The following is a 24,946-nucleotide window of genomic DNA, read 5'->3' as shown; positions in this document are numbered from 1 at the left end:
ACAAGCGATTATAGATTTTTCTAGTAACCCCATTTTTAAAAAGGTGCCCAGCTGGTGTGGTTCAATGGTTATGTTTCAACCCATGAACCAAGAGGTCATTACTCACTTCCAGGTCAAGGTTGGGGGTTCAATCCCCAAGAGGGGGCATGCAGGAGGAAGCCAATCAATGATTCTCTCTCATCATTGACTAGTGATCTGGTGCACAAAATTCGTGCATATAAAAGGGATTGATTAGAGGAAATGTTTTAATACTATAATACTATTTGCCCTTTCTCTATAATAGAAGTGTCAGGGATGAAAGAAAATTAGTAAAACGTATATGAAAATATACCTGCTGTCAGAGTCTGGGGTATGCCTTGGGACCCTGAGACAAGTCTCTGTACACCCACAGCACCTCAAAATTTCATGAGACCCAGCTCCAGCCAGCCCCACCCCCACTGGGTGAGATCCAGACTCAGCTGGCCCCACCCTCGTCAATCCCCATCGGGTGGGGGCCACAGCCTCAGGTCCCCAGTCAAGCTCCATCAGTTGGAGGGCACAGCCTCAGGGTCCCTGTCAAGCCCCTCTGGGTGGGGGGCACTTCCTGAGGCCCCCCAGCCCCCCCAGTCCAGGCAGGGTGTGCGCCTTGAGGTTTCCCATCAAGCCCCTCTGGGTGGGGGGCATGGCCTGAGGTCCCTTGGCCCAGTGTCGGGGTGGGGGGTGTGGCCTGAGGTCCCCCATTAAACCCCTCTGGGTAGGGGATGCAGCCTAAGTTCCCCCTGCCTGACACCGGGGTGGGAAAGGGAAGGGTGCAGGCTCAGGTGCCATGCCCCAGCCCAGTGCCACACAGCCTCGGGTCCCTGCTGATTGCTCCTTAAGACTCATTACTGTGGATGCAGCCATCTTGTGTTACGGAAACCCTGCCTCTGCTGTGGGTACTGCCACCTTTGTGATGGCGTGATGGTCAATTTACATATCCCCACTTTATTAGATAGGATGTTTCTATCTCCCCTTCTCCCTTCCTTTCTCTTAAAATCAATAAAAAATTAAAAATCATTTTTAATTAAAAAGTTCAAAGGGTGAAATTAATAATTTTTTTGATTCAACATATACAAAAAAAATTTAAAATATTTTATTGATTTTTTTTTACAGAGAGGAAGGGAGAGGGATAGAGAGTTAGAAACATTGATGAGATTGAAACATTGATCAGCTGCCTCCTGCACACCCCCCAACTGGAGATGTGCACGCAGCCAAGGTATATGCCCTTGACCGGAATCAAACCTGGGACCCTTCAGTCTGCAGGCCAACACTCTACCCACTGAGCCAAACCGGTTAGGGCTATACAAAAAATTTGATATCATATAATCAATATAAAGCCATTAATGAAATACTGTTTCTTTTGTTAATATAAAGACTTCTAAATCCAGTGTATATTGTGCGTTTACAGCACAGCTCAGTTTGAACTGCATGCATTTGGAGTGCTCAGTAGCCAGATGTAACCGGTGGCTACTGTATTGGATGGCGCAGCTCTTGCATATTTTAGTTGCTTTTAAATATGAGTGCAAGTCAACGCAAATGGGTTCTTATGATATGAATTTAGGATGACTCCACAGAGCAGTTCTGCATCTCCTGAGGAGGACACTTCCCAGGGAGGCTTGGTGCTTCATAATATTTGTGTGTGGGAGGTGCAGCATGTTCTAAGAACACTGATGGAATGTTTTTTTGACTTATTTTATGTGAACGTGTAAATTTTTAATTTTTTAAGGTGATCTTGGGTGGGGGATGTGGCAACAACAGGGATTTTCAAGGACGAGTGATTGCTGATGTTTAGTTATAAGTGCTTTATTTTTTTAACTTGGCTTTGGAAATAATTCCCAGGAAGATGCAGGAGTATGTGGACCTAGAGCAGCTACTAGTAAATGTTTGAGGGAGACGTTTATTAAGGAGGAGACCGACTTGTGGTAATTGTAGAATTTGTTTATATTAAATTATTCTGGAGGGCAGTTGAGAGAATGTCACTGGGGACCAGAGGATTTTATCTTTTCTAACTTCCAAAGAAGTATAGATATGTTGTATTTTCTGTTCATTGGAATAAGTCATGGGCTAAACCTCATTCCACTCTAACTTAGGCTGAGTTAAAGAATTCAGAGAATCTGCTTGGTTCTATGTACATGCTCTGTTTTTCTGCTTTGAGAAAATTGTACGAATTCTATTCCAGCAAGAATGACAGTCAACAATGGCTTAATTCTCACTGGGTTACTTCACATAAGCTGGAAACTTGTAGTTTCAAGGGACCTCAAGGAATTGGAGGGAAAGCTGTGGTCAAGTAGCTGATGATCTGAGCCCTTCACACACACACACTTTGCCCCCACCTGCAGCCAGCCCTCTCCCCATCCCCACCGGAGACGTTTGCTCCGAGGCGGCCTGTCCCAGAGCAGAGGTCGGCTTTCCCAGGTCCCCCCAGCAGAGCTCCTGCCGTGGGGGGGCGGGGGCGGGCAGCCCGTGAAGACCGTTCTCTAGTCCTTCTGCCCTTTTCTCACTCCCTGAGGAGCAGGGAATGTGATGAGAGATTTCTAAACGCCCTGGACTGTGTGGTGCCATCCCCACCTGCTGGCATGTCAGGGCTCTGCCACTGAGAGCTTCAGGCTTGATGCCCCAACCCCAGGTAGGATGACTCCCGCTGGAGTGTGTGCATTCAGCGTCTGAGTGCAGGTGTCTTAGGTCTTTTGGGCTGAAGAGGAAATGAGCACACTGGCTGGGGGAGAGGGCACCATGCAGAGGTCCAACCAGGCCCAACGCTTCTGGGATCAATACCAGGAAAGCTGTTTCTGCTCTGAAACGAGGGGCCTGAGCTAAATGGACTCCCAGTTCCCTTCTATTCTGTGGTTTACTGTACTACAATAGAAGTACAGCCAAATTTTATATCGTTAGTGAACTCATGTCCAAGTTATTGTAAAATCTTGCAGTATAAAATCTTTCTTTACAAAAATTAGGAAAAAAATTTCAAATTCATTTAGGGGATGTTAAATCGTGTGTGTGTGTGTGTGTGTGTGTGTGTGTGTGTATGTGTGTGTTTTCTTGTTACAATATGTTCCTTGTAAAAAAATTTTGAAGAAAACATGTTAGAAGGGGAAAAAAATTATACATAACCCCACTACTCTGTGCTGTTTTCCACAGTGGCTGCACCAGTCTGCATTCCCAGCTGCAGTGCAGGGTTCCCTTTTCCCCACATCCTCACCAGCACTTACTGTTTGTTGATTTATCTTTAATGCTTTTCGTGCACTTGTGAGATTACCTTCCATGAATAATGTTCTAATTGACTCCCTTTCTGTAGTACTTGGGGGGAAAAAAATTGCTTTTTAAAATCCCTTAAGTTTTCTATTCTGTGACTCTACTGTGATTTGGCTCTGTCAGGGGTCTTGAATTTGCTGTCATGTCTGCACACCTGACATTTGAACACGTTAGAACCAGGTGTTTGGATTATACTAGTTTTATTTAAAAACTAGAGGCCCGATGCACAAATTCATGGGCCAGCAGGGTCCCTCAGCCTGGCCTGTGGGATTGGGCTGAAACAGGCTCTCCGACATCCCTGAGGGGTTCCAGAATGTAAGAGGGGCACAGGCAAGGCTGAAGGAACCCACCAGTGCACGATCAGGGCTGGGGAGGGACACGAGAGGTTGGCCAGCCGGGGAGGGACTGCAGGAGGACTCCAGGGCGTGTCTGACCCTCTTGCTCCGTCTGGATGGGCAGGACCCCAGCAGCAAGCTAACCTACCAGTTGACTGCCTGCCCCCTGGTGGTCAGGGCACATCATAGTGTGCAGTTGAACGGCCTTAGCATATTGTTAGCATATTACGCTTTGATTGGTTGAATAGCCGGCGGGACACTTAGCATATTTGGCTTTTATTATACATGAAAGGATTTGGACAGCATGCTCTATTCCAGGACTGGAGTCTTCAAGACATTCTGCTTCAGAAACTCCCATCCTGGGAGCCGTAGGTCAGGTGGAGCTGGAATTAGGTCTGTCTGTTCTCTGCTGCTGTACATGGTATATGCACATGGCAGTGGAATCCTGGAAGCACTGGGGTGTGAAGTGGACATTCTGCTAAGTAAGCAGGGGGTGGGGGTCGTAGGGATGGGGAGGAGCTGGCATTAAAAAATGAACCGCTGGTAGGATGGGCTGGATTCAGTACAGCGCTCCATGGGGGCCTACGTGGAGAACAGAGAAAGGATCCGTGAATAATGTTATGAAATGATTAATTTCTTAAGTCTGAGGTGTGATGGTGTAAGTGTAGATCTGGGCTGAGCAAGTGCCCCAGGACAGAAGAGAGAGGCAGGAGACCAGGGACCTGAATTACACACACAACACTCTTCCCTGCAAATGATCCAACACCTAATTAGAGCTAACTTTAGCCAAATGTGGGATGCGTCGGGAAGGCTTTTGGTATATAGGTCACAGGGTAAGGGGGAAAAAAAAAAAAAACCTTGAAAAATTAAATTGGTAGCCTCCACTTTTGTTAAGACTGCCTTTTTGCTGCCTCTCTCCGAGGGAGTTTCCTGTGCATCTTTTACACAGTTTCCTATCACCTGAGAAAGGGGCCTTGCTCACATCCCCTGGCGCCATAACGTCAGGAAGTGGATCTTCCTCCACCAGATAGAACTGGGAAAATCTCAAGGAAGGGCTCCCCATGAGCTTGGCTTGCAGTGTGCCCATAGCCAGGTGGGTCTCTGTAGCCGTAGCCACGGTTCTTATGGCCGGGGCTGGGTCAGATCTCTGGACCTTTACAGTGATCATGGGCAGAGCCCTGCAAGGACATGGCATTTGCCTTTAAGTCCACTTGGATGGCATAGGAAGAAACAGTTCCCCAAAAATTTGGTGGCAGAGGGGTGGGGAGGGTTAAAAGCATGATCTTGGAGATTCATAAAGTAGGCAGCAGCATCTTCAAACGTTTGTATGCATCTTGTTTTTTTTATAAAAAAACAATGTACCCCACAGTGAGATACCAAATTTACCCATTGGGATGGTTGTTGACCCCCAAAAACCCATCAATATGGTAAATGTTAGCGAGGGTGTGGAGAAATAGGAATATTTGGGGTTTTGTGTAATGTAAGTGGTGCAGCCACGTGGTAAACAGCATGGTGTTCCTAAAAATATATATATATTATAAAAATATATTTTATTGATTTTTTCAGAGAGGAAGGGAGAGAGATAGAGAGCTAGAAACGTCGATGAGAGAACATAGACCAGCTGCCTCTTGCACACCCCTCACTGGGGATGTGCCCGCAACCAATGTACTGTACATGCCCTTGACCGGAATTGAACCCGGGACCTTTCAGTCCGCAGCCCAACACTCTACCGCTGAGCCAAACCAGTTTCGGCTAAAAAACAAAATAAATAAATAAAAATTAAACATAGAATTAGTATTATGATCCAGCAATTCCACTTGTAGGTTTATATGAAAAGAATTGAGTGCAAGGATGGGAAGACACATTTGTACACTGATGTTCATAACGGTGCTATTCGTCATAGCCAAAAGGTGGACAGATGGGTAAACAAAAATGCGGTCCCTTCATATAGTAGAATATTATTCAGCCTCAAAAGGCAAGGGAGCCAAAACCGGTTTGGCTCAGTGGATAGAGCGTCGGCCTGCGGACTGAAAGGTCCCAGGTTTGATTCCGGTTAAGGGCATGTACCTTGGTTGCGGGCACATCCCCAGTAGCAGGTATGCAGGAGGCAGCTGATGGATGTTTCTCTCTCATCAATGTTTCTATCCCTCTCCCTTCCTCTCTGTAAAAAATCAATAAAATATATATATTTTTTAAAAGGCAAGGAAATTTTGAACCACAACTTGGATGAACCTTGAAGACATTGGTGCTAAATGAAGTAAGCCAGTCACAAAAGACAAATATTAAAAAAAAAAAAAAAAAGACAGCCGAAACTGGTGTGGCTCAGTGGATAAAGCGTCGGCCTGTGGACTGAAAGGTCCCCGGTTCGATTCCGGTCAAGGGCATGCACCTTGGTTGCGGGCACATCCCCAGTAGGGAGTGTGCAAGAGGCAACTGATCGATGATTCTTTCTCATCGATGTTTCTATCCCTCTCTCTTCCTCTCTGTAAAAAATCAATAAAATATATATTTAAAAAAATATTATATGGTTCCACTTCTGTGAGGTACCTGGCATAATTGAATTTATAGACAGAAAGGGGCTATTGGGGGCTAGTGGAAAGTTTGTGCTTCATGGGCACAGAGCTTCCACCTGAGGTGAGAAAGTTCTGGCACTCGGTCGTGGTGACAGGTGCACAGAAATGTGCGTGTAATTAACGGCTCAGAATTGTACCCTGAAAAACGGTAAAATGTTATGTATATTTTTACAAAATGTAAAGTACTCTGGCACGTTAACCCGATCATCGAATTTTCATCGTAAGTGAAAATGTATCCAGTGGAATCAGAAATTGTAGAGATTTGGTACCTATCATCTATTCTAAAATGTGTGAACTCGTTTTTTTTTTAACAGTGGGAATTTTCTCATCATTCCTTTTCTTTGTTTTACTCATCTTTCCAGTCTGCTTCTCCTGCAGAATTTTATCCTAATGTAATATTTTATGGAATCTCTGTTGATTGTGTTATTCTTTTCTGCAATAAAAATAGCACGTATGTCTGAAAAAAGTTAATATATTTTTTATTGATTTCAGAGAGAGAAAGGGAGAGAGAGAAACATCAATGATGAGAGAGAATCGTTCATCTGCTGCCTCCTGCACACCCCCTACTGGGAATTGAGCCTGCAACCCAGGCATGTGCCCTGACCAGGAATCAAACCCGGGACCCTCAGTCCTCAGGCCAATACTCTGTCCACTGAGCCAAATCAGCTAGGGCTAAATCTGAAATTTTAAATGATTTCCTGTGACTAGACTCGTAGGGGTGTCGAACTCAATCAGAGAAGGGGCCAAAATCTAAAATCCAGCCTAAATCGCGGGCCGAATGGTTTACTGAACAGTCATAAACTGACAATGTCATAAACTGACAGCGGAGTGCAGTGATGACAGCGCAGTGCGGGCCACATTGCAAGGCCTGGCGGGCTGGATTTGGCCCGCGGGCCTTGTGTTTGACACATGTGGACTAGAGGCTGTACATGATCAGGATTGTGATTGCTAGGACGATTGATGAAAACAATCTAAATACAATAGATTTTGATACAGTTTTATTCTTTAATCATTCTTTATTGGAAATGCTTCATAATGAGATAAGTGAAGCATTTAAAAAAATCGTGTAATATTCGATGACTCACTTATTGCTGGAATGACTCAGACTTTTAAGCACCAGATACATTCCTATTATTTGTTTATGGATTGGGGCTCTAAGTAAACTTGTTCACACAAATAAGCACATGGGACATTCTGGTGTTGCTAGAACAGGATCACTCCATTGGTTGAACCTGAATTCTGTGCAAAAGGAAAAAATCGGTCATCCTTATTTTTAGGCATGTATATGCTTATGGTTCCACTTTCTCATGTTTGTTGATAAGAAGGAACTAGAAACTGTCCAATCTGTGAAAAGATTTGTTACCTAAGTCAGCTGTCACGAATTTCTCAGTTGTTGTTTTTTGGGGGGGGAAGTATACCAAGAATGCTTTGTGAAAATTTCAGGTGACTACTAACCATGTCTGTTGTTCTTTCACTTTGAGACCTCGTTGAGCTCAGTTTACCTGAAGAATTGAGAATGTTGAAGTCCTGTTAAACACACACCTCTGCCAATACGAGATCTTAAAAGCGCTCTTTATCCTGTTACTTGCTTTACGTTTGTTGGGTGTCAAAACCCCGGGTCTATAGATTTTTAACTTAATCTGCTTGTGGTGATGTCAACCGTACAATCTAATTTAACGAAGTTCCTTCTTATTGTCAAACCAATTAGTTCCATCAGGCTTGCTATTTGTCAGGGGAAAGGGGGGGGGGGAAAGTGACTTCATTTTCCCCAACCTCGGTGTGAAGTCCTCTGTTCACCGCACCCTGCCGTGCTTCTAACGGGGCATCTGGCGGTTCTCATTGTGGTTTAATTTGCATCTCTTTGATGACCGATGATGACGCTGAGCACCTTTTTTCAGGGGCTTATCTGCTATTTATACATCCTGGGGAAATGCCTTTGCAAGAGGCTGTGCCCTTTCAAAACTGTTCTTTTCCTCTACTTTCATTAAGGCCTCCTATGTATTGTGGAAATTAGCCTTTAGTCAGATATGGTCACGGATACTTCCTCCCATTGGGTAGCGTGCCTCGTTATCTTCCTAATGGCATCTCGGTGAGCAGAAGTTTTTTATTTGGGCAGGTCCAGTTTATCACGGTTCCTCCTCAGGATTGCCGCTTGCCGAGTCACCGCACCCACGTCACAGAGATGCTCTGTTTTCCTAGCGAAGCTTTACAGTTTTAGCTTCTGCTCACAAATCTCTCCTATCGAGTGAAAGTACTGTTTGCATGTGGTGCCAGGTGGGGAGTCCAGGTCCGTGTTTCTCCCATAGGCTGTTTTATGTGTGTTTTTTTAAAATCATTTATTTTTTAAATATATTTTATTGATTTTTTTACAGAGAGGAAGGGAGAGGGATAGAAAGTTAGAAACATTGATGGGAGAGAAACATCGACCAGCTGTCTCCTGCGCCCTCCTCCCCTCCTTCCCCCGACTGGGGATGTGCCTGCTACCAAGGTCCATGCCCTTGACCGGAATCGAACCTGGGACCTTTCAGTCTGCAGGCCGATGCTCTATCCACTGATTCAAACTGGTTTTGGCCCATAGGCTGTTTTATGCCATCTGTTCAAGTTTCCCCCCCCCCCCCCCTGACTTGCTCGAAGACAGGTATCTTCCTAGGGCTGCATTGACTGTGTCGATCAATTTGGTGGGAATTTGCTTTTTAACAATATTGAATCTTCCAATACACGAACATGGTGTATGACATTGTCAAACCTAACTCATTTGTAATATTTATTGTAAGAAACATTATAGAAATCCCTTTGAAATAATTGACAGTACTCACTTGGAGATTATTGGAAGTGGTCGCACTAAAATAACCCAACGATCATATTTTTATGGTGGGACATACCGTACAAAGGTCACTTAATGTTCTCTCTCTCTCTTTTTAAAATATATTTTATTGATTTTTTTACAGAGAGGAAGGGAGAGGGATAGAGAGTTAGAAACATCAATGAGAGAGAAACATCCATCAGCTGCCTCCTGCACACCCCCTACTGGGGATGTGCCCGCAACCAAGGTCCATGCCCTTGACCGGAATCGAACCTGGGACCCTTGAGTCCGCAGGCCGACGCTCTATCCACTGAGCCACACTGGTTTCGGCTTAATGTTCTCTCTTATTCCTTAACCTGCCATGTGATTTTGAACATGCAGTTAAAATGGCAAGGCAGCTGTCCTTTTTGCTCCTCTGAGTCCCTGTTGCACGTGTGGGCACACAGACAAACGAGAGGTGGTTCTGGGACATGAGCTCAGGAGAACAGCCTTTCCTTCTGGTGAGTGGTGTGAGAGGCAGGTTGACAGGTGAGCCTTCACCGGAGGGACCTTGGGGAACCCCGGGAAGGGCCTTGTTGAGGAGAATGAATGCGGTGAAGAAAGAGGTTGGGTGAGAATGGGATGAATCACCTGGAAGAGAGAGCCTGGGGTAGAAAAACCGTCTCAAACTCCCGCTGCTCCAAGTGTGGTCAGCAGACCAATCGCGTCGGCGTCACGTAGGCGTTGGTTAGAAATGCAAAATCCGGGGCCTGACCGAGATCCACTGCATGAGAACCAGTGCTCTAAAGAGGCTCCCATGTCCTCCTAGTGCCCATGGTAGTCCGGGAACATGCAGCTCCCTGGCATTGGGGGCCACGCGCATGGCAGCTGGGAGACCCGGACTGGTGTCGGGCTTCCTGTGTGTCTGCTCTTTCAGTTGCCAAACGGATTTTCAAAATCATCTTTGGGTTTTCTTGATTTTGGGGGTGGGGGTGGAGGAAGGGTCTTTTAAACAGTCTTTTTAGAAATAGTCTTAGAAATGCTACTTTATGGACTTGTTAGAACTTTAATTAGTCAGCGCTGATTGTAAAGTCAGGCGTTGGAACGAATCTAACGGGGACACATGGCCCGTGTCCTCTCTCTGCCGTCCCCAGGGACTGGAATTTGGGGTGAGGTTGAGGTTTTGTAAAAGAGCTCAAGTGCGTTTGCTGTACAAACTATAACAGTGCGTGTGTTTAAAATATAAAAAGGTTTTTTTTTTAAAAAAAGGCAGAGGACATGTTTTATTTTGTATTATTATTATGTTTGTGCAGTCGCTAGAGGAAAATAAATCTGTTAGAGCCTGCTCCTCTCACACAGTAGCTGCATTTTTTCTGTTTTTTATCAACATTGCCCATCAGCACACTGAACTTTCACCCAGTGAGAACCACGGTCTAAGGGGCAGCATCCAGCTGTGCCTCTGCCTCTCCTCCCTGGCCTCCCTGCTCTGATCTCTGCTTCCCCGTGGGCCTCCACCACTGGATTTCCTGTCCGAGAGTTTACAGAGCTTCCTCGCTGCCTGCCTGGGCATCAGTTTGATATTCCGGCCTCGGCTCTTCCCGGCTTGGCTGGCCCAGACACCCCTGGCTTACCACGTCTCTCTCCTTCCCTACGACCAGCTCGGGACACATCTCCTCAGTTCTCCCGGCTCCTCCTGACTTTGTGCGGTCACCGCCTGCCTTTGAAATGGAGTCTGTCCTCACAGGCACCATTCTCTTGTCTGACTTCCCCTCTTTGTCAGAAGCTCAAGAATGATGGTTGCAGGGGACCCTGAGCCAGACATGTGCTGAGTTTGCTGGCAACGGGGATCATCCGAGGGCAGGCAGGGTCTTATGCCGAGGACGCAGACCGTCACTCTGAGCCCCGGAGCCAGAGTCCCCAGCTCACCAGATTAAGAACTTAAATCACAAACTTAGTGCAGGTGTTAATAAAAGATCCTTATAGGAGATGTCATTCAAGGTGAAACATTGTTCAGATGGATGGCCTTATTAATAAGGCAATGGATTGTTCAGATTAGACTGCTGGTTATTGAAGATAGCTTTGCATGTCTCGTTGGTACCCGGCAAAAGATGATAAAGAATATTCTCCAGCCAAAACCGGTTTGGCTCAATGGATAGAGCGTCAGCCTACAGACTCAAGGGTCCCGGGTTCGATTCCGGTCAAGGGCATGTACCTGGGTTGTGGGCACATCCCCAGTAGGAGGTGTGCAGGAGGCAGCTGATCAATGTTTCTCTTTCATCTATGTTTCTAACCTTGTATCCCTCTTCCTTCCTCTCTGTAAAAAAATCAAATATATACATATATATACATATATATATAAATATTCTCCAGGAAAAAGGGCTGAGTTCCCGCCCAGCATCAGATGGGAGTTTAAGCGGCAAAGCCAGGCTTCTGCTCAGTGAAGCCAGCCTTTCGCTCTCAGACCTTTGACCACGCTGCCTGCTAGCCCGTGCTGACAGCTCACTCCCTACACTCCGTCTCAGGGGAGCAGACCGGGCGTGTTTGGAAAGAGGATCAGTGGGGCATCAGAACGGAGGTTTTTGAGTAAAACGTTTCAGGCCGTAGATGGCTGCAGAGCGATCAAGCCTGCCTTGCACCCAGGACTGTCCTGTGTGACCTGCTGTCCTGCCGTGAGTTGGCCCCCTTCTCTCTCCGAAGTGTCTTTTGGTTCGAGGGGTGAATTATACAGTCACCATGCCGAAAGGGAGATCCTGATACAAATACCTGTGCCAGCCCCTGTACCGACTGCTCTGTGCAGTTCTCACGAAATGCCCGAAAGGTGGCTGCTTTGCAGGATGAGAAGATGCCCAGAGAGGCAGAGCAGGGCCGGTCAGACTTAGGAAGTGAGTTCATTTTCCCAGGCCCCCTTTTTAAAAAAAATATATTTTATTGATTGTTTTTTTACAGAGAGGAAGAGAGAGGGATAGAGAGTTAGAAACATGGATGAGAGAGAATCATCCATCAGCTGCCTCTTGCACACACCCTACTGGGGATGTGCCCGCAACCAAGGTCCATGCCCTTGACCGGAATCAAACCTGGGACTCTTTTGAGTCTGCAGGCTGACCCTCTATCCACTGAGCCACACCGGTTCCAGCTTCCCAGGCCTCTTGATGTTAGGACTAGGATTGTAGTGAAGGCATCCTTTGCGTGGAAGAAGCAGGGTGAGGGAGAAGGACGCGATGAGGGTGGCGTCTGCGGTGGGGGTGCCCCAGCGAAGGCCGAGGGGTGTGAACTCGGACCCACAGGCTCCTGGGTGCGTGAGCCTGGCCATAGGTCCCCAGTGTCCTCCCGCAGGCCCGCCGCTGTGGCCCGGGGCGGCTGGCGAGGGCTGCACAGGTCAGTAATGCTCCAACTTCCTTGAGGTTGGAATGGTTGGAACACGGATGGATTCCACAGGCCTCAGGTGGGGCCTGAGGTTCTGTATGCACAGCAGGCTCCAGGGACACCGGGCCGGGACTGCTGCTCCGCCGCCTGGCCTTTGGGCTGCGAGAGAATAGTCCCTGATTAGACCCTCTGCCCCCCCCCCCCCCGGGGTATGGGCTCACCCTGTGCAGAGATGCCCTGGTTTTAGGGAGAGCGGGGCCAGTGGCTTCTGGGCAAAGATGCCTTCCCATTGGGGCAGAAGGGAGAGACTGGACAGATAGCTGGCTTAGGGAGGAACGGGTCCTTCAAGGTGGACGTTTTTGAAGAAAGCATGATGTCTCATGAACACACACAGATTGTTTTAAAAGCGTGTCCTCAGCTCGGGGGAAGGGTGGCCGTGGAGAGCAGACAGGCTGGGTGGGGGCAGCAGCAGCCTCTGCAGTGCTGGACCAGGGCCTCGCAGGCACAGACAGGGAGCCAGGCAGCACCAGCGGGGCGGATGACACAGCAGCAGAGCTGTAAGAAAACCCTCCCAGGGAGGAGTCCCTCGTACAGACGGGCCATTCCCCCGGAGGCTGAGCCGGGGCCTGTGGGCTCCAGGAGGCGCTGGCCGGAATTCCTGTGGCCGACAGCATCGTGCCTGTCTCTGCCCACCTCGGACCCTGTCACAGGCAGGCGGGCGGGCGGTCCCAGGTGCCTGGCCTGCCACGTCTGGTTGGAAAAAGACCGATGCCAAGAGGATGCTGTCGAGGACGAGGTGGCGGAGGGTCTAAAAGCTCTGGGCAGAGCCAGCCTCTGTGGCTGGAGCTGTGAGTGGTCACGGGAGGAGAGCCTTGGTCCCCAGCAGCACCCTGAGGAGAGGGGACGCAGGCAGCCGGCGGCCTCAGTGATGCCCACAGCTGGCAGATGGCGCTGAGGCCCCTGGGCGGGCAGAGCGGGTGATGCGAGGTGCCGAACCGGGCGTGGTGGGGCGTGAGGCCACTTCTGAGCCTGTGTCTCGTGTTCTGGTGTGTCAGACGCGGGCGTGTTTAGCCTACCGTAGGCCTGCAGTTAGTGGGATGAGGGAGGCACTGGGCCGGATATAGGTGCTTGTGACAGTGCCCACCCTTTTGGGGTGAGGGGACCCGGGACCGGATTATCTCAGGGCAGATCTTAACTGGGCTGTGGGATAACTCCAACAGCCCGGTAACTCCCCCTCCCACTGCCCACACTGACCCTCTCCCCTGTGACCGGCCGCTGTGGCCACGCCTGGAGCACCAGGTGGTGGTGCTGGGAGCACGGTGCACGTGTGCCGTGTTTCTCTGGAGGCTCCCCTCCCTCGGTGGCAGCCCTGCTGTTTCAGGGTGCCGCCCGCCCGCCGGGGGGCCACTTGCGGCACGCCGCCGGCTTCTGCCAGCAGGATCTTTGCAGGCGCTTTGCATTCAGCTGCAAAGCCAGGGCTTGAGCAAGCAGCTGGAGGGAGTCCAGGACTAGAGTGTTTTTGGGTTTAGGGGTGGAGAGCGGAGGGAAGAAACGGGAGGGGCGGGCAGGAGGGCAGCGCCACAGGAGCCAGCAGTCGCAGCAGCTTCGGCGGCCAGGACCTCTCCGTCCTGCCCGAGGGCCACCGGCCACCATCGCCGGAGACCCCGACTTACCGGCGGCTCCGCACCACGCCCGCCCGGCTGCTGCTGCTGCTGCAAATAGCTGTTGTGCCGCCTTCTCCCTGGGAGGCAAGTCTCCTCCCTGCCGTCCCCCCTCCCGCTCCTCCCCGTTCCGTCCGTGAGGGATGGTGCGGCTCTCTCTCGATGCACGCCCCGCCGGCTGATGTCACTGGCAGCGGGAAGCATCAGCAGCCTGGTCACATGCTGCCCGTAATGCAGACGGGATAGGGGTGTGTGCGTGCGTGGGGAGGGGGCTGGATGGCCGCTGCTCTTGCTCTGACGCCCCCAAAAGTGCAGAGGCGGCTGCTGCAGCATCCAGCCGGCGTGGATGTCTGGCCCCTGAGCCTGGGGAAACTATTATTATTATTATTATTATTATTGATATTTATTGGCGATAATCCTGGGGGCCAAACAGCCCTTAACTCTGGGGTTTTGCTGTCCTCCTGTCCGAAGCAGACTTCCCGGACTCCGAAGACGCAGTCGCAAGCAGGATGCTCTTCCCCACCTCTGCGCAAGACTCTCCCCGGGGCCTCCCAGATGCAAATGACTTGTCCCTTGGCCTGCAGTCCCTCAGCCTCACGGGCTGGGACCGGATCTGGAGCACCCAGGACGCAGATTCCTCAGCCCAGAGCAGCACACACTCCGGTGAGTGGCCGGGAATGAGTCGGCAGGGCGGGGAGGGGGAGGGGGGCGCATGGGTGGCGAGCGGAGATGCCCGCAGCAACAGTTGTTCCTTCCCCTCCGCGTCCCCCACCGCCGCACACGCACAACATGGAGCTGTGCTGCGAGGGCTGGGAACGCTGGCTCTGAGCGTGCAGGACGGATGGTCGCCCGTAACAGCAGGCACGGCCCCTCACTGACCCCGCCAGGCACCCCGGAGTTGTCAGTCTGCACCGGGGTGGCCCCGAGAGAGGTCCCCGAGGTGCCAGCCTCAGGCAGAGGAGGAGACCCAGACAAACCCCCTGGTGGCCAGGCCTGTCTCAGAGATGATGAAGCAAAACATTTGGGGGCGGGGGAGGGGACCTTGGGGCTGATGGCCGGAGGTCTTGGCTCTGTGTCTCAGCGCCTTTGAGGAGCAGGGCACTCTCCGGAGGGTGGGTGGCCCTCTGAGTCACGGCAGGGGAGGCTGAGTGGTCCTGGGATATTGGCGTTGGCTTCGCATAGGTTCAGGGCATTGATCCCGGGAGGGGGTCGGCGGGGTAAGCAGGGTGGGGTAGCTGGGCTATGGAGGGAGGCCCTTTGTGTTGAGGGTAACCCAGTGGGTCAAGGAGGAGCCACTCCCCTTGAGGGCCGCCTGTCACTGTGAGGGAGTCCCCGGGGACAGGAGGAAGGGGCTTCTTGACCCCCCTTGGGACAGCTCCGGCTCAGACCCTCCCGCTGCCCGTTTATTTCCCTCCAGGGGCATCGGGGGGAGGGCTGGCCAGATGCAAGTCTTGGAGCGGTCAGGAAGAAACGTGAACTTAAAGAAATGCTGCATGCATCCTTAAATCTACGTGTTTGGCTTTCTGTGAATTACGGTATGCCTCAGCCACAAGAACACTGGCAGCAGCTACTTTGCAAGGGTGGAGGGGGGGCAGCCATTGGCTGCTGGTGCCCAGGGAGTCCCTGAGCTGCCAGCCTCCCCCGCTCCGACACCAGCCGCCATGGCAGCCAGGTGCCGTCTTGTTGATTCCTCCGGCCGCCACCCTGTTTGGTGCAGCTCTTTGCTTAGGGTACTTTGCAGGGCCTGGTGCTGCTGCATCTGCTGACGTTATAATGCCCGCTTAACTTCAGTAAAAGCCCATTGGACTGGGGGTTGGGTTTTTATTTTTTGTTTTTGATTTGGTTGTGGGTGGGGAAGAGCTTGGCCTTCAGTGGCTGCCTCTGGGTCAAGGTAGGGTTGCTTGAAGTCCTGGCCCTCAGCCGGCTCGGGTTTTCCAGAAAGGCCGGCGGAGGAAGTGTGGTGTCACCGTAGGGTTCTGTGCTTGCAGATCTTGGCTGGGAGGCCGGGGGGGTGGCTGCTTTTGTGGGGTATTCTGAAGCCGACCCGGGTGGCCCGCAAAGCTGACCTTGTGCTCTGCCCCCCCTGTGTCCGGGCAAAAGACGGAAGAGCACCCAGGAAGTAGCCACCTGTCTGTGGTGGCTGGCGGCTGACCGGGGCTCTGGCTTTCACCGAGTCGGGTTGGGGTGTGGCCCTTCCTTGGCTCCGGGTTGCCTTTGCTATGAGGGTCCCCCAGAAACGGAGCCACCGCACCCAGACCTGAAGGAGGGCCATCGTGGGCCTGGGAGACCTCAGCCTGAAAGTGACTGTGAAATTGGGCTGTAAAAAATAGCCTGGGTTATTACTCAGCAATATAAAAAAAAAAAGAGTGGAACCCTGCCATTTGCAGCCACACGGATGGACTCGGATAGAATTGTGCTCAGTGAAGTAAGTCAGACAGAGAAAGACAGATATGCCGTGAGATCCTTCTTATATGTGGATTCTAAAACACAAAACAGAACAGACTCAGAGATACAGAGAACACACTGATGATGGCAGGGGTGGGGGCTGGGACATGGGTGGAAAAGGTGATGGGGAAACAAAGGTGCAAACTTCCAGTTATGAAACGAGTAAGGCACAGGGATGTCATGTGCAGCCCAGGGGAGATAGTCAATATGATCGTAGTAACTGCGTGGAGACAGTTGGGTATGAGACTTATTAAGGTATAGAAGGTACATGCCGTAGGTTATGTGAACGTCCAATCACTACGTCGTACACCTGAAGCTGCCATAATAGCGTGTGTCAGCTACTCTCTTTTTAAAAAATTATATTTTATTGATTTTTTACAGAGAGGAAGGGAGAGGGACAGAAAGTTAGAAACATCGATGAGAGAGAGAAACATCAATCAGCTGCCTCCTGCACACCTCCTACTGGGGATGTGCCCGCAGCCCTTGACCGGAATCGAACCTGGGACCCTTCAGTCTGCAGGCCGACGCTCTATCCACTGAGCCACACCGGTTTCGGCTCAGCTATTCTTTAATGGAAAATAGCTCGGGTGCAGCCTGCACTCCCAGCTTTCCCACCCCCAGCGGGCCGTGCTGCCGCTGCCTCTGAAGTGGGAGTGCGTTCACTTCTCCTCCCACCACACGCACTCGGTGATACACAGAGTGGTTTTGTGGATCAGGGAGGGACTGCAGCGTGGCCCCTGCGTTCACAGGGACGGGGGAGGAGGGTCCCGGGGTGCGGTCTGGCTGTAGGCAGGGTTTGCATGCCCACGCCTTTCTCCCCGATGGCGGAGACACAGCCGTCCCTGGTCCCGTGCTGTCCTCGCGTGTGGAGCTGCGGGGATGGCCATGCCGTCTCTCTCTGTTCCTGGCCTCCTGGGAAGCCCACGCGGGGTGCCGCCTGCTGCCGTGGGCTGTGGCCCTCCCACCGCCAGCTGCACGGCGCCCTTGCCAGCAGCCAGCAGTGCGGGAACACGCAGCCCACTCAGTGCCCACACGCCTCCGCCTGAGGACTCTGGGCAGCCTGGGGCTGTCCCTGCAGACAGCCTGCTTTCTCCGCACAGACCTCCTCCTCGGGCTGGGCGGGTGCTGTGCGGCCCCAGGCAGCGGCAGCTTTACCCGTGAGGGCGGCAGGGTCGGAGGTGGCAGGGCGCTTCTCTGGGAAAACTTGGCTAAGTTCATGCAACCAGCATGGAGCGCTTGCTGTGTGCCAGGCGCTGTGTTAGGCACCGGAGGGAACCTCAGGGAATAAAAATCCCCGTGGCCATTAAAGGAAGACAGATGAGACAGGGTGCCACTCGCAGCTTGGTCGCTGCGCTGGGGTTTTGCATTGGGGCAGCTTCCGATGGGTCTTAGCCTGAGCCGGGCACCCGGGCCTTTCTCTTGGGTGGGGCCTTCTGCCACGTAGGTGTCCCGAGTGGAGTCTGCTTTTGAGTGTTGTTCCTTCAAGGCCACTGTTGTTTGCATGTGGCGCTTTGGCGGGGGAGAGAGGGGTCCCTTCCTTCTAGACAGGGCTGCCCTGTGAATGGTCCTGGGATGGGGATGCAGTGGCAATGACCAGCCAGCATTACCGACTGCTTCCTGCGCTGAGTGCATCACCTGACCTGAATGCCCCACAGCCCTGGGAAATGGGTTCTGGTGCCGCTCCTGCTGGGGAGACAAGGATGTAGGCCCACAGGCATCGCCAAGGGTCAAAAGCGACAGCTGCCGGAATACAGCCCGGGCTCTGCAGTGCCCTTCTAACCTGAGTTCCCACACACACAACCCTCGCGTGCTGGGCGAGAGCACTTCGGTCAGGGTGTCTCCGTGGGGAGCTCGGGGGCTCCTGAGCCAGAGGCAACGTGCGGCCTCGCCGAGGTCCCCGGAGGCCAGGGCAGGTGACAGGCAGGCCTCAGCTCACCACTGTGCTGCCCGGTGGATCGGCCCCCTACCTTCCCCAGGTGACTCCCACATGTGGCACAGCTCTGCAGGCAGTGGGTGACTCAGCGTCTACCTGGGAAACCAGGGCTCATCGCGATGCCTGTGCGGAAGCCTGGCAGACCAGGTGCCCGGGCAGCAATGCCAAGGGCCTGTCCTGTCTCTTCCCCTCCCTGTGGAGGCCCCTGGGAGACAGGCCTGTGCACACCCTGGCCTCTGCCTGGCTGTTGACCAGGGTGCTCTGCGGGGCTGCTCCCACGGGGGTGCAGGCTGATGGCTGGGGCTGGGAGGGACAGCCTCTGCGTTTTGCTTCTGTTGCTGCTGTGCTTCCAAACAGCCCCTCGGGCAGCACCCAAAGTGGGGCTGGGCTCCCGTGTGTGGCATGGACATCTGGGCCCAGGGTCTCCTGCAGTCTGCCCGGGCCACGCAGGCCTCCACAGCCGTATTCCCAGCATGGAGCATGGAGCCTGGTCATGGCTCTTTGTTAAGTGTTTCCTGAGTGATGGGTAGCAGGCCTGACGCCGCATCTCTGCACCACAAGGTCTCTCCCATCTCTTTCCGCCTCCGTGTGTGCTGATCGGCTGGACGGACAGATGGTCCGTGGGGAGGGGAGGGCTTCTGGGAAGCTGCGTGACAGTGGGGCCCTCCTGGGTGAGGTGGTGTCTGCAAGGACAGTCACTGTGAATGAAACTGCTCCAGGGGTCGAGGTCGGGGAAGGCAGTGTCAGGGACCTGGACCTGGGACCCGGAGCCAGTGGCGGGAGGTAGGCTCGGAGCTCGCCCGGAGTTGGGTGGGTGAAGAGTTGAGGACCGGGGTCCGGACGGAGTGTCGCGCTCCCAGTCCGACCTGGGCCTACGGGGTGATGTGGGACAGACAGCCGGAACCAAAGGTTGGGAGGAGGAGGGAGGGCTCACACACGGCCTCCTCTCTCAGACAGGAGTCCTAGCCCCCGCCCGCGTCTCTCCGGGACGTTTCCCGTTATGTGGCGGCACCCGGCTGGGTGTCTGGGCCTCATCTCCCAAGCTGTGCTCCCGCTCGGCATCCTCCACGCAGGCCCCCATCCGGTGCGAGGCCCTCGCCGCCACCAGGCTCGGGTGCCTTTGTCCTCTTGGGCAAGGCTTCAGAAAATTCCAGCAGTGACTCAGCGGCGAAACCCACAGGAGCTGGCATGGGAGGGTGAACGTTAACAATCGGTCTAAAAATATTACTGCTGATGTGGTCTCCTGTACCCTCGGAGGTGGCATTAATGAGCTGGGCCCTTCTGCCCGGCCCTCGCCTCCCGTGACTCCCCGTCCGTGGCTGGGGCCGCTTCCTGCCGGCGTGTGCGTGGGGATGGGCGCCCGCCCCAGAAGAGCACGCTGTGCCCTGAGTCACTGTGGGGAGATGTGGATCCCGTGTCCTTGGCCACCAGGGACAGAAGCCACGCAGAGCAGGGCTGAGGGGCTTCTCTCCCACAGCCCCCACCCCCTAAGCCATCGAGGTCCGTGCTTGGCCTCTGGCCGTGACGCAGCTCTGTGCCCTGTGCTGGGGAGTGGCCTGCAGTGTAGACGTGGCTTAATGAGAGTCCCCGTCGGATGGTCCCTCCAGCTGCATCCCTCCTCCCTTGACTCCCAGCGGGAGGAAGTGGGTGCTGCTCACTCGCAGGGAGGCAGGGTTCTTCGTGGCTGAGCTGGGATAAGGCGGATCCCTCCCTGGGACCCACAGTTCAGCTGCTCCCCCTTCCTTTGAGCGGGAGATCCTCAGAGACCCACCTGGCCAGGCCCCGGGAGGTGGTGGCCTGCAGGGGGACAGTGAGGTCACCCGGAGGCATCTGACCACGGGTGACCGTTTCCTGAAACCTGGCTGCTTCTGTGGTTGAAGGAAACATCAAACTCTCTGAGAAACTCCGGGCACCTTGATACGAGGTTTTCTTGTCTCCCCTGTGTCTTACGGTCACACTGCCGCGGCGGCCTTCGCCCGTCCCATCTAACATTTGCAGGAAACTGACCCACAAGGTGCTGACAGGAACCAGGGGCGTTCGTTCCGGGGCACGCCAGTCTTACCTGTTTGCCAAGTGGCAGTGCCCCTGTCTGGGCCATCTGCCCAGGCCCCTTCCCGTTTCCCTGAGTGTGGGGTAGAGTGTTCAGGGGGGATTGGGCCGGGAAGTGACTGCAGCCCAGATCTATCCATAGTGTTCAGTCCTCTTTGAAGTAAGCACTGTCACACATTTGGGGTGGCAAGTAATTGTACTTCTGTCGGTCTGGGTGATGGGCTGGGTAGGGATAAACTGAGGTTCTCCCCCCCCCCCCATTCTGAATTGCAGCTAAGTCAGCATTGTGTCCTTAAATTGGGTCACCCAGATTGGAAGGTGTGTCCCCGTTCAGGCATTGGGACGGTCCCTGGAGGCACACCCAGCACAGCCTGCCCTGTGTTCCACGGGCGGTGGGTTTTGGCTGCCGTCGGTGTGCTCGGTCCAGAAGGCAGAACTTCCCCCCATGTGCCTGCAGGTTTCTGTGCAAACACATTTAAGGGTTTGTTGTTGTTTTTTTTTTTTTTTTAAGATTATTTCTTTTCTCTTTTTAAAATATATTTTATTGACTTTTTACAGAGAGGAAGAGAGAGGGATAGAGAGAGAAACATCGATCAGCTGCCTCCTGCACACCCCCCACTGGGGATGTACCCACAACCAAGATACATGCCCTTCACCAGAATCGAATCCGGGACCTTTCAGTCCACAGGCCGACGCTCTATTCACTGAGCCAAACCGGTTTTGGCAAAAGGAGATTATTTCTTCTTCTAGGTTAGAGGGGGTTCTAGTCCCTCTCACTCACGCTCTGGTTAGACCAGCTGCCTCCAGAAAGGCAAAGAAAGTCGAATAGGAACCATTTAGTTTTCCTTCCTGTTATTTAAAAAAACTTTGGAAATAATTTCAGATTTATCATTTATGTTTACCTCCTTTGCTGTATCCCTCGCACATTCTCTCTGAGTGTCTATATGTGTGAGTTCTGAACCATTAAGAACATAGCAAAACAGCTATCAACTGCAGCCAATGTACCCTCATTGAACTGCTGCTCATCTCCGATTTTGTCTAGGGGCCCAGCAGTGGCCTTCACAGCACCTTTCTCTGTGCAGGGGCCTGCCCCAACCCCCTCCGTTTTTGCTCCCTTGGTTTGTTTGTTTTTTGTTGCTTTGTTTTTAAATTTTTTAAAAAATATATTTTATTGATTTTTTACGGAGAGGAAGGGAAAGAGATAGAGAGCTAGAAACGTCGATGAGAGAGAAACATCAACCAGCTGCCTCCTGCACACCCCCTACTGGGGATGTGCCCGCAACCAAGGTACATGCCCTTGACCAGAATCGAACCCGGGACCTTTCAGTCCGCAGACCGATGCTCTACCACTGAGCCACACCGGTTTCGGCTTGTTTTTAATTTTTATTGTTGAAAGTATTACAGATGTCCCCCCCCTTTTTTTCTTTGTGTGTGTGTGTGTGTGTGTATTTTCCCATTGACCTCCTCCACCTTGCCCTGGCCCCTCCCCAGCCTTCACCAGACTGTTGTCTGTGTCCTGGGCGATGCATAGCTTCCTACGTAATAAAAGCCTAATATGCAAATTGTCCCCTCGGGCGGCCATTCGCCCAGGAGTGACCGGGAGTTCGCTTGCTATGAGGCGCGCTGCCCACCATGGGCTGTTGTGGAACATGGCAGACGTTGGCGAGGTGTCGCTGGCAGCAGGCGGCAGTGGAGGCACTGCCCGCCCGCGTGGGCCCTGAGGAGAGCGGGACCACGGTGGAATGGTGGAGCAGGTGAGCGGGCGGCGCCAGGCCATAGCGGGGTGCCAGGCGGGGCTGCAGGTGCAAGCTGGGGCCCAATCCCTGCAGGCCACCCCAAGGGACTCCACCCATGCACGATTCATACACCGGGGCCTCTAGTATGTGTGTAAGTTCCATGGTTAATCTCTCCCCGTCCACTCCCCTGAGCATCCAACACACACACCCTTGCTTTCCCTCTGAAATTGGTCAGTCTGTTACATGCTTCTGTGTCTCTGGATCTATTTTAGTCATCAGTTTGTTTTGTTAACTTAGAGTCCACATATGAGTGAGATCATGTGATTCTTGTCTTTCTCTGACTGGCTTGTTTCGCTTGGCACGGTCACTCCCTGCTGCTGCAAATGGTCAGAGTTCCTTTTGTACCGCTGCGTAGTGTTCCGTTTTTTATCCACTCACCTGCTCATGGGCGCTGGGCCATTGCCAAGTCTGAGCTGTTGGACATTGCACTGTGATGAACACCGGGGTGCATATATCCATTCTGATGGGTGTTTTCAGACTTCTTAGGATATATTCTCAGAAGTGGGATCACTGAGACAAATGGGAGTTTCGTTTTTAGGTTTTTGAGGAAACTCCGTACTATCTTCCACAGCGGCTGCCCCAGTCTGCATTCCCAGCATCAGTGCACGAGGGCCCCTTTTCCTCCGCGTCCTCCCAGCACCAGGCGTTCGTTGGTTTGTTGATGGTGGCCATACTGACAGGTGCGAGGTGGCACCGCATTGTCGTTAAAATGGGCGCATCGTATGATCGGTGACTTTGTTGCTCTCTTGGTTTTTGCTCCCTGTGAGCTTACAGACATCTTTGCTTGCCTTGTGTGTATCTTACAAAGTTCAGCTTTTTCTGGCTATCGCTTTCCTAAAATCATTATTACGGCTTTCTTATATTCTTCAGTTATTCCTGGTGACTCTGTCTCTTCCTCTCTTCTCTACCCGAACCCTGCCCAGAGATCACACGCCTTGGGAAATGCCCCCACGCAGCCACATTGGTTTCTCTCCTCTCTCGGGCGTTAGCTGGCATTGGGCTGTGAGTGCCGCATCTAAATCACCCGCAGTCCTAAGTCAAGGGGAAGAACTCGGTGCTGAAGGTTTTCGGGTGTGGTGAAGGGAGCTGATGAGAACCTCAGCGTATGTCTGCATCAGCGCTGCTCAGCGTTAATGTGCGCACGCCCCCGGGGATCCTGTTAAGATGCAGGGTCTGATCCAGAAGGTCTGGCGTGGGTCCGAGAGGCTCTGTGAATAGGTTCCTGCAGTGGCCAGCCCTGGAGGAGGTTTCAGACCCGGATGACATAGGTCCCAGGGCACTGGCCTCCGGTGGGTGAGATCGCTTGTCTATAGTTGATGGTCGTCAAGGGATTTGAACAAAAGAGAGGTGTCGGGACCATGAAGACAAGATGCAAGTTCTGGGCATTTAATTTTTTTTTTTTTTTGAAGTTGCTAGTAGAGGTGCGATCCAGAAATGACAGCCTGGAGTCGGAGAGATGCCGGTCCCCGCTCCCTCGCTGGCTGTTACCGACACAAGCGCTGCCCTTTGTGTTGGCTTCCTTTTGTTAAGGCGGGGTAACAATGCCCACTTCTCAGGGCTCCGGGGAGGTTATTTACCAGCAGTGCTCCTTGCTCACGGTGTCTGGCACGTGCTGGGTGAGCAGTAGACAGTGGGCGCGTGGCTGAGCCTGGTCCGGAGAGAGCAGGGGACCGGCCAGGGATGGTGAGCACGGCAGGGGATGTTCCTAGGCTGACGAAAACCAGCCAGGGGCCTGCCCTGCCCTTTGCTGTTCAGACAGGCTTCTCAGATAAGAGGAGATGGTAGGGATCCTTCCTAGCTTTCACAGGAATCTGACAAAGCCTCAGCATTTCTTGGTGGACATTGAAAAAAAAATTTAATAATAATAATAATAAAAAAACTTGCAGGTTACATAGAATTGTGCCTGGTAGCACAGATGTACCAACACGGTAGTGACCGCAGATGGATTCATGAGCGAAGGGGTCCCTGTTGCTTTTGGATTCTTTCAAACACACTTTTTTTTTTTTAAATATGTTTGTATTGACTTTTTTTAGAGAGAGAGAGAAGGGAAAGGGATAGAGAGAAACACTTGCCTTAAAACCTTGGGTGAACACCTCGCTGTGGCCCATACTCCCTTTGTGCTGTTGCCGGGGGCTGTCATGCGGCTGCTCTGTGCTGGGCTTCCCTTGAGGACTCAGGGTGCTCCCTCCCTTTGCCGCCTCCTCTAGGGCTAACCACTGCCCTCCCCCTCCTTGGTCTCTGGCGGGTGCTCCCTTGTTTTTGCTGGGCTCTGCGCCGCTCTCTTGACGATTCACGAGTAAACATTGCCTGTGTGCTGACCGCTTTCCCGGCAGTGGCGTGAAGGGGTTGACATCCCCCCCAAGGTGCATGATGAGCGGAGACGTGCAGAGCCTCCCAGAGCACATGGCCACACGGAGGAGGGCCGACCGAAGGCTGCGCCCAGGGGTGACTCAGCCAGAGCGGGCGTGGCCAGAACGTCACTCTGCTTCCATCCCAAACGCCTGGCATTGGGGGTGCAGTGCAGAGAGCCCGCGTGTGCTGGCCCCTTGCTCAGAAGCGCTCGGAGGAGAGGCCTGCTCACACTGTCCTAGGCCTCGGGGTGTGGCCCGAGTTCTCTCTCCAGCTGTGGGGTGTCGGGGTCGGGAGGAGCATGGTGTGCGCTGAAGGGGTCTCCTGTGGCTACGTGGGCATGTGCACTAATAGCAGGTATGGCTCAGCCGGCGTGGCTTAGTGGTTGAG

The 24,946-nt window shown here is 52.7% G+C and overlaps 1 protein-coding gene across 17 annotated transcripts in view; it reads left to right on the top strand.

Annotated features, from left to right (window-relative positions):
- Nucleotides 1-24,946, top strand: part of CPEB1 (cytoplasmic polyadenylation element binding protein 1) — a 54,496-nt gene that overhangs the window by 15,936 nt on the left and 13,614 nt on the right. For 8 of the 17 annotated variants that reach the window (XM_084869150.1, XM_084869152.1, XM_084869154.1 and 5 more), the window contains one exon: nt 14,459-14,647. In XM_084869150.1, coding sequence (XP_084725276.1) covers nt 14,459-14,647 — 189 coding nt within the window. The other 9 variants (XM_084869141.1, XM_084869151.1, XM_084869153.1 and 6 more) reach the window with 5 other exon arrangements.

The sequence above is a fragment of the Pipistrellus hanaki genome (assembly GCF_964339955.1).
Source record: "Pipistrellus hanaki genome assembly, chromosome: 21".
NCBI lineage: Eukaryota > Metazoa > Chordata > Mammalia > Chiroptera > Vespertilionidae > Pipistrellus > Pipistrellus hanaki.
Note: the sequence above shows the minus strand (reverse complement) of the source record. Positions and strands in the feature narration are given on the sequence as shown.